This window comes from Nansenia antarctica (genome assembly GCF_963989245.1).
Source record: "Nansenia antarctica genome assembly, chromosome: 13".
NCBI classification, from domain to species: Eukaryota; Metazoa; Chordata; class Actinopteri; order Argentiniformes; family Microstomatidae; genus Nansenia; species Nansenia antarctica.
The window spans coordinates 20,343,478-20,353,477 of NC_137683.1; the positions used below are offsets into that span (position 1 = coordinate 20,343,478).

The following is a 10,000-nucleotide window of genomic DNA, read 5'->3' on the forward strand; positions in this document are numbered from 1 at the left end:
AAGTGAGGTAGTGCATGGGAGATGTTCTTGTGGCGCCTGTGGTTGGGGGGGCAGGGGAGGAGAGGAGAGGGGGATGAGCAGGGGAGGAGAGAAGAGGGGGATGAGGGAGAGGAGTGGAGAGGGAGATGAGCAGGAGAGGAGAGGAGAGGGGGGTGAGAGGAGAGGGGGATGAGGGAGAGGAGAGGAGAGGGGGATGAGCAGGAGAGGAGAGGAGAGGGGGATGAGAGGAGAGGGAGATGAGCAGGGGAGGAGAGGAGAGGGGGATGAGAGGAGATGAGCAGGGGAGGAGAGGAGGATGAGCCTTCTGCCCTTTGCTGATTCACCACATCAGAGAAAAGCAGAAGAAGAGAGAGAGAAGGGAGGGAGAATGTGAGAGAGGGAGAGGAAGAGAGAGGGAAGGGAGGGAGAATGTGAGAGAGGGAGAGGAAGAGAGAGGGAAGGGATGAAAGAAGGAGAGAGCAAGAGAGAAAGCTGAAACAGAGAGAACAAGCTTGTGTTGTGTAACAGGGTGCTGTGTATAGAACCCCACTGAGACACACACACGCGCACACGCACACGCACGCGCACGCGCACACACACACTCACACGCGCACCACAATGTAACTAGGTAACTAGGACCAGACATAGTGTTTACAACTGTGCTGTAAGGACACACTGCTCTGTGGTCTATTCCATTACACAGCATCAGAAGGGGAGGATGAGGGTAAGGAGGAGGGGGGTGAGGGAGCAGGGCTTACAGAGGGGTGAGGAGAGGGTGAGGAGGGGTGAGGGGAAGGGGTGAGGGATTGGGGTGAGGGGTTGCAGTATTATAGTAAGGTGGGTGAGGAGAGGGTGAGGGTATGGGGGTTGAGGGGGGAGCGGATGGGGGGAGAGGAGAGGGAGAGGAGGGGTGAGGGTAAGGGGGTTGAGGGGGGAGGGGGGTGTAGGCCGGTAGTGAAGGATGATCAGGTTTCCCCTAATGCACTGGGGGGTTTAGACTGGTTTATTTGGGTTCTCTCAAGTTCTCAAACACAGAGACAGAGAGAGAGAAAAAGAGAGAGAGGGGGGGTGAGGGGGGGATGGGTGGTTCTGGAATCACTAGACTGAACTCTAGACGCCTGTACTCTTCCTCAACCCCCCCCCCCCCCCGCGCCACCCCCGACCCCACCCCCAACAGGTCTGTTTATAGGTCTGATGTGGTAAAGAGAGACGAGATACTTCAGAACGGCAGGTTTGTGTGCTTAGACAGATACACACGTGTACGTGTGGACGCACGCACGCACACACACACATACACACACAGGGAGCCCAGACCAGACCAGCAGACCAGACGTTTTTAGTCCAAACAGTAGCTGCAGGATGGGATCAGATTTTCCTCTCTGGTTTTCCCTGCTCCTCCTCTCCTCTCCTCTCCCTGTCAGGGACATCCGAACGCCATCGGAATGCCAGGAGAGAGAAAGAGTGAGAGAGAGAGAGCAGCAGGGATCCCAGCCAGGACTCATCCAGAGGTGGGGACGGAAGATGGACATTCCGCCTGGCTCTTACTGATGACATCACAATGACCTGATGGACATTCCACCTGGCTCTTACTGATGACATCACAATGACCTGATGGACATTCCGCCTGGCTCTTACTGATGACATCACAATGACTTGATGGACATTCCGCTGGCTCTTACCGATGACATCACAATGACCTGATGGACATTCCACCTGGCTCTTACTGATGACATCACAATGACCTGATGGACATTCCGCCTGGCTCTTACTGATGACATCACAATAACCTGATGATTCTGTCCTCCCCTACAGTTAGAACTTCAGAACCAAAGAGATAGAAGGAACGTTGAGCTGCAACATTTGCAGGAAAAGTGCTATGCAAATAAAGGTTACTATTATTATAACTACAACGCTAGTCCAAGTCCTCATCAGTGAGAAGAGTGTTGTAGAACCTCTCTTCTGAGGTGACGTGGGACTTGTAGTCCAGCGTCGGGCCGATCTCAAGCTGCTTCAACATGACACCAAGGTCATCATGCCTTCCTCCATGGAGACGCTGGAAGAACTTCCTAGGAAGTTGAGGACAGTTTCGGGGACACAGTTGGGGTAGTATGAAAGGGCCCTGTTCTCTCTGTCTCTCTCTGTCTCTCTCTCTGTCTCTCTCTCTGTCTCTCTCTCTCTGTCTCTCTCTGTCTCTCTCTGTCTCTCTCTGTCTCTCTCTCTCTGTCTCTCTGTCTCTCTCTCTGTCTCTCTCTCTCTGTCTCTGTCTCTCTCTCTGTCTCTCTCTCTGAGTTCTCTCACACAGTTGGGGACATATGAATGGTTCTAGGTAAGCGTTGGACGGGCGCTGTGGTGGTCGTTTGATATTTGATAGTGATGTCACATAAGGCCGACATTCCACGGCGATGTCCTTAAACAGGAAGGGGTGAAGAAGAAGGGACTTTTTCTTGTTGTGTAAAACGTGAAAGAGTGTAAGAATTGTGAAAATGGAAAACTACACATCTCCTTGCGTGTTCTACACTATGGGCTACACAGACAGACACACACACTCACGTGCGTGCGTGCATACACACACACACACATTGAAATAACTGTTTTTTGTTTATCGACCCCAAACCCAAAGTTTGATGATTGTGCATTTTTCTCCTATTAAAACATTCCCCCGTGACGAACCCCCTGGCCTCAGTACTGACGTCCCAGGGACAAGCACACACACACACCAACCTCCCCTCGACACCACCCCCGGGGTCCCCCTGGTCCAAAGTTGGTTTCTCATGGTTGTGGTTGTGTGTGTGTGTGTGTGTGGTTACGGAGCTCTTATTTATGCGAGCCCCAAACGAAGCGTTTGATGGAAGCCACCCGCCCCCCCCCCCCAAGCAGCACTGCCAGCAGAAAAGTCAATAACACAAAGCCTGTCGTTTCATACGCGTCCACAGCCCCTTCACTGAGGCATGCGGCCCTGTCCGGTAGCCAGCGCAGCGCATCGACGTCGGGGGCAGAGGGTTGCGATGGGCCTTGTTTACCAAAACATCATCAAAACATCATCAACCCCCAGGAAGCACCGCATGCACCGCCCAGGAATGCTGCTTTTAACGACAGCCAGCCAGCCAAGGCATCTAGAATGTTCTGGTCTGTTCTGAACCTTGGATGATACACACATACACACACGCATGCGCACTCGCACGTGCACGTGCACGCACACGCACACACACACACACACACACACACACACACACACACACACACACACACACACACACACGGAGAACGAGCTCCGTTCTATAAGAGAACAGGACGCCCGGATAATTATCGATAATTCTATGGCTGCGTTCGTAATTTCGCTCTGAGAGCGCCGGAGCGCACATTGGGTTCAACGTCATATAGGGACCGAGTAATTTGATTGGACAAGAGGCTTGTCCATGAGTGCTGATCAGATCTCCAGAGCGAATTTACGAACGCAGCCTATAATTGAACAGAATGGCAAGAGAGAAGGAGCTACCTCCGATAATAGAACAGCAGCTTCTCTACCAATCACACTGTCTACTAACAGTAGACTCCAGTCATTTAACGTTATTAAAACAGGTATTTTACCTTACCTGAGTGCTACTGCAGTAAGCCTTAGGCCGAAGCAGAACATAATATATAAATAAATATATGTACAGTCCGTACATTTTACAGCAACTTCTCAGATTCACGTTTGCTAGCAACCATAAGGGTGATGTCCATGTCCAAAAAATGACAAATGTCCCCAGTGGTGTTTACATGGTGCAGATGGTGTAGTTAATGGAGAGACCGGTGTAGGAACTTCTGTACCTGTCCCTCACAAAGGCGGAGAGTCAGTCCGGGTTTCACCACACATCCATATGTAGCGGAGGTGGCCCTAGGCTTTAGCTTAGCGAGCTAGCACATGGTTAACATCAGGGTTCAATTCCCGTCTCAGTCACACAAACACACACATCGATCTCCCACAGTAGATGAGAGGGATGGAAAATATGACCCAGAGAAAGGAAAATAATCATGTTAGTGCCCTTTATAAGAACAGTGTGTGTGTGTGTGTGTGTGTGTGTGTGTGTGTGTGTGTGTGTGTGAGTGTGTGTGTGTGTGTGTGTGTATGTGTGAGTGTGTGTGTCTGTGTGTGTGTGTGTGTGTGTGTGTGTGTGTGTGTGTGAGTATATGTGCTGGGTGTAGGCTTTACAAGAAATAGCTCAAAAGGGCAAATATGAAGTGTTCATCTTTCCACTTTGGGAACAAGAAATGCCTCGCCTTACAGGCCAAAAAGCAGTGCCAATGTGTGTGTGTGTGTGTGTGTGTGTGTATGTGTGAGTGTGATTCTGAGTGTGTGTATGTGTGTGTGTGTGTGCGTGTATGTATGTGGATACACATGCATGCATGTGTGCATGGGCGTGCATGCGTGTGTGTGTGTGTGTGTGTGTGTGTGTGTATGTGTGTGTGTGTGTGTGTGTGTGTGTGTGTGCGCGCGTGTGTGTGTGTGCGTGTGTGCGCGCATGTATGCGTGTATGAGTGTGTGTGCGTGTGTGTGTGCGTGCGTGCGTGTGTGCGCGCATGTATGTGTGTATGCGTGTATGCGTGTGTGTGTGTGTGTGCGTGTGTGCGCGCATGTATGCGTGTATGCGTATGTGTGTGTGTGTGTGTGTGTGTCTAGAACAGGAGCATAAATAAACACGTTCCGACATGATGATACGGCCCACATTTCTGCGGTCGCCTTGGAGACCGCGAGGCTCGCGGCCATCGCCGCTCGTTAAAAAACTCTCTCTCTCTCTCTGTCTTTTTTTTTTCATTTCATCCTCTCTTTTTTTTCTTCTCATCCAGTGAAGGAAACAAACGGAGGCAGGACAGTTACCACTGAGACCTGGAAACTATTTTCCAATCTCCCTAATCCCTCTCAAACCTCTCCGCCTCTCGGCCCGCGATATTGTTTTTATTTATTTCCTGGTATTTTTAGAGCGTCGTCATGACAAGGAGTTGACGAGGTTCCCGCGGTGACGAGGTTCCCGTGGCGACACATGCTCTGTGCTCAGTTTCCACCGCAGTGCGGGCCGGGGTCGCTGGGCTGTGTACAGAGAGGAGCGAGATGTTCTGTGTGTGTGTGTGTGTGTGTGTGTGTGTGTGTGTCGTGTGTGTGTGTGTGTGTGTGTGTGTGTGTGTGTGCGCGTGTGTGTGTGCGTGTGTGTGTGTGTGTGTGTGTGTGTGTGTGTGCTCAGTTTCCACCACAAAGCGGACTGGGGTCTTTGGAGAATGGAGCGAGACTACTCATGTTCTGGGTCCAAGCCTGGCCAAGCTTACTCTCTCTCACTCACTCACTCTCTCTCTCACTCTCTCACTCTCTCACTCTCTCTCTCACTCACTCACTTACTCACCTCACTCACTCACTCACTCACTCACAGGATCCTTGGCTAAATCTGACCCTGCTGAGTTGGGTGGGTGATCAGAAGGTCATGAGTTCAAATCCCACCTGGGAACACAACCACGAGTGTGCCCTTGAGTAAGGCACCTAGCCCTAAGTTACTCCAGGGAGACCCTGTCCCTGTAATCTCTAATTGTAAGTCGCTTTGTATGAAAGTGTCTGTTAAATGGTAAAAATGGAAATGTCTGGTGGAGGTGGACAGGCCCTGCATGGAGAGGATCAATGCCCTGACCCTTCACCATCATACTAACCCACCATAGATGCCCTTCACCATTATACTAACCCACCATAGATGCCCTTCACCATCATGCTAACCCACCATAGATGTCATCGGGCATCCCTATCACAGTGAGTGCATATATGTTGTATAGCGGAAATTGAACCCTCTATCTTAACATTACAAACGCCGTGGTCTACCCACTGGGCCACAGCTCTATCTGTCAGCTGCACCATGGCAACGGTTTCAGTACCATCTCACAGCCAAAGTCTACGATGGTTCTGGAACTCTGACAGGAACACATTCCACTCCTCCACAGGAGAAGAGAGGTACAAGGGCCTATACGTCCAAGAACCAGCCCTGCCCAGAACCAGCTCAGCCCAGACCCAGCCCTGCCCAGACCAACCCAGACCCAGCCCAGCCCAGCCCAGCCCAGCCCAGCCCAGCCCAGCCCAGACCCAGCCCAGCCCAGCCCAGCCCAGCCCAGCCCAGCCCAGCCCCAGCCCAGCCCAGCCCCAGCCAAGCCCAGCCCAGCCCAGACCCAGACCAGTCCTGATCCTGTCCAGACCCAGACCAACAAAAAAACTAGTTTAGTCCCAGAGCTGGGTGTGAGGTATATGATTCCGCCATAAAAGCACAGGGAAAATACCCCTTCATACACTAACCTGACGAAACGGAGCTGGCACTGGGACTGGGAGACAGGGTTGGGGGACAGGGCTGGGGCTGGGACAGAGGCCTGGGAGACGGGGCTGGGGGACAGGGCGGGGGGACAGGGCTGGGAGAGAGGCCTGGGGGTGGGGCTGGGGCAAAGACCTGGGGCTAGGGCAGAGGCGGAGGGCTGGGGGTCAGGGCTGGGGCTGGGGGTCAGGGCTGGGGGACAGGGCTGGGGGACAGGGCTGAGGCTGGGGGTCAGGGCTGGGTCTGGGGGACAGGGCTGGGGCTGGGGGACAGGGCTGAGGCTGGGGGACAGGGCTGAGGCTGGGGGACAGGGCTGGGGCTGGGGGACAGGGCTGAGGCTGGGGGACAGGGCTGAGGCTGGGGGACAGGGCTGGGGCTGGGGGACAGGGCTGAGGCTGCGGGACAGGGCTGAGGCTGGGGGACAGGGCTGGGGCTGGGGGACAGGGCTGAGGCTGCGGGACAGGGCTGAGGCTGGGGGACAGGGCTGGGGGACAGGGCTGAGGCTGGGGGACAGGGCTGAGGCTGGGGGACAGGGCTGAGGCTGGGGGACAGGGCTGGGGCTGGGGGACAGGGCTGGGGCTGGGGGACAGGGCTGGGGCTGGGGGACAGGGCTGAGGCTGGGGGACAGGGCTGGGGCTGGGGGACAGGGCTGGGGCTGGGGGACAGGGCTGGGGCTGGGGGACAGGGCGGGGGGACAGGGCTGGGGCTGGGGGACAGGGCTGGGGCTGGGGGACAGGGGTGGGGGACAGGGCTGAGGCTGGGGGACAGGGGTGGGGGACAGGGCTGAGGCTGGGGGACAGGGCTGAGGCTGGGGGACAGGGCTGAGGCTGGGGGACAGGGCTGGGGGACAGGGCTGGGGCTGGAAGGCTTAGAGGGTGGAAAATGGAGCGTGGGTTGTGGCTATATGTATGGAGCATGAGCTGATTGAGTGTATGAAACTGTCAACTGTAGTTCACATTCTCTACCTGATCAACACACACACACACTCACTCACACAAGAACGAGAAGGGGGAACAATGTGGAAGAACAATCAATGAGACCCCATCTTTTCTACCCAGTCTTTCTCCTAGGAGATAATCATTTGTGATTGGCTGACAGATGGTGACACTTACCTGTCCAGATATGAGAGGCTCCTTGTCATCGATGTCAATCAGAACGTCATCGCGAGGTGTCTGGACTATCTCTTCTGGACACACACACACACACACACACACACACACACACAATCATCGTTTAAGACTGGGTTGTTATATCTTTGTTCCTTTGCATATACCTTTTCTATCTTCCATCACCTTTAGAACCTTTACTCCCACCTCATCTTCCATCCTCTATCCTGTCATCCTCTCTCTACTTGTCATGCTTTCCTCTTTTCACATCCCCCTCCACCTCTGACCTCTTCTCCTCCCCCATTTACCCAACTATACCCTCTTGTCATCCATCCATCCTCCCTCCCTCCCTCCCCCCCCCCACCCCCCCACCCCCACACACACACACACCCACTCTTCTTCTGGGGTGCAACGGTAGTCCTCGGTAGACATCGTATGGTAGACTGTCCCACCACCCTCCTCCCCCACCTCCCCTCCCTCCCTCCATCCCTCCCTCCCTCACCCCCTCTCACCGTGCCCGTCCTCCCCCTCCTCCCCCTCTTCTTCGGGGGTGCAGCGGTAGTCCTCCAGGCAGCGGATGGTACACTGGCCCACCACCGGCTTCCTGCCAAACTGACGGTTGTCGATCACCTTGATGACGATGGGGGGCATGTACAGCTCCTCACAGGGGAGTCTCTGTAGAGAGGGAGGAGGGGGGAGGGGGGTGGCGGTGCGATGGAGGGGAGGGGGGAGGGAGGGGGTAGAGCAGTGAGGAGGGAAGAAGGGAAGAACAAAGAGAGAAGAAAGGATAATACAGGGGGGGGGACAGGGCAGAAAGAGAGAGGGAGAGAGAGTGGAACGGGAAGGGGGGGTGGCGGGGAGGGGAGGGGAGACAGTGAGGGAGGTGTGGAGGGGAGACAGTGAGGGAGAGGGGGGAGGATGAGGTAGGGGGGGTGGGGAGGAGAGAATAAGGAAGGGGAGGAGAGAGACAGGGGGCATTGAAAGAAGGCAGAGGAGGAAGAGAGCGCGATAGGGTGGTGGGGAGGGGTGCAGGGGGGAAGGGGGGGGGAGGTGGAAGAAGAAAAAGAGGAGAGGAAAAAAGGAAACAAGTTGATGTTTTCCGTCTGACCCCGGTGTGTGTGTGTGTGTGTGTGTGTGTGTGTGAGGCTGAGGGGACGGTGAGAGAGAGGACAACGTGACGACCACACACTTCAACTATGACGGCAACGACAATGATCCTTTTTTCCTGGCGCGATTGGCCATGCCTTGTCGCCGTCCAAACAGAGCGTCATCAGCCCTACCAGCCGAGCCAGGCGACTCAGGAACACATGACCTCATGTCTGGAGCCGGAGTGGCCCGGGCCTTGTTCTGTGATGTCGTCTACGTCCCCGGCCCCAGTACACAGCAGGGGAGGCCGGTGGAGGTAGAAACCGGAGGACGGGCTGGTTGTAATGCACGGGACGTAACGAGGGAAGGTGTCCCAACACGCGTGTTTGCGGTGAGCCCGTCCTCCGATGTCTGCCTCCACCAGGGGGTCCGTTCTGTCCCGAACGTCCGCGTCCTCTTTCCTTTCTCCCTCGTATGGAGTGAGCAGGACTGCAGAGCCGCTACCTATCTTCCGCTGTAGATTGAGGACCCATCTCTTCAGTAGTCAGTAAGTCCTGTGAACCGATGTTTTCTCGGGCCTAACGGCTCTCCTGTTTCCGTAGCGTGAGGCGGCTTGATGTACAAGTACAGCCCCTAGACATGACGCTGGTCCCATCTCTTCAGGCTACTAGGACTAGGGTTGGGTACCGAAAATCGGTACCGGTAGGTACCGGTTACTTTACATTCGGTATGTACCCGTACCGAATCGCAAAGGAGATTTCGGTACCTCATTTCGGTACTTTACTGGTGACTCGTGACGTCACATCGCCTGTTAAATTTCCACTCAGTGAAAGCAGCGAGTACGGAAGGATAACGAGAAGGTTGCTAATAGCAACTTCCGCTAGCGGGTTGGCATAACGCGACGCTCGACTTATGGGTGCGTTCCGTGAACTCGTTCTGGAATTCTGATCACCACTCGTGGAATGCCTTCTGTCCAATCAAATGACTTGCTCCCCTTATGACGTCGGGCCCAGTGTGCGCTGCGACGCTCTCAGAGCGAGTTTACGAACGCAAGCCTTTGATTGGACAGTGCACTCCAGGATTCGACGCGTCTGTTGATGACGTAGTGCGGATGTGTGGCTGCGTCTCTGCCAGGTGGACAACATGATCGGGGATCTCCTGATATTCGGGTACTGTGTCAGATCATGTATATATCATGTAGATATATCCTTATCCTACTACTGTGTCTGAAAAATCGTCATGTCATCATGGACCAGAGAGGGGGAGGGGAGTAGTAGTAGCTGAGCGGCAACAGAGTTTGGATTTTGACGAGGTGGAGGGCTCCAGTTCATCAGAGTTATATTTCCTCTTGGTCTTCTTGGTTCCGGGGGCTATGCAGGCCTCTTCACTAGATCCCTTTTCTAAGAATATTCTGATGTCCTTGAGGGGCTGCCGAACAAGTGTGTACTCGTATTCGACATCAGTACCAACGATAGGCACCCCCAGCTTAATGGAGTCCCCAAGGCTCAGGAG

The 10,000-nt window shown here is 54.5% G+C and overlaps 1 protein-coding gene across 1 annotated transcript in view; it reads right to left on the bottom strand.

Moving 5' to 3' along the window:
- Positions 1 to 10,000, bottom strand: part of dysf (dysferlin, limb girdle muscular dystrophy 2B (autosomal recessive)) — a gene marked incomplete at its 5' end in the record, with an annotated part of 98,375 nt that overhangs the window by 29,699 nt on the left and 58,676 nt on the right. The window contains 2 exons of the mRNA XM_080544073.1: positions 7,409 to 7,482; positions 7,915 to 8,077. Coding sequence (XP_080400199.1) covers positions 7,409 to 7,482; positions 7,915 to 8,077 — 237 coding nt within the window. The remainder of the gene's footprint in view (positions 1 to 7,408; positions 7,483 to 7,914; positions 8,078 to 10,000) is intronic.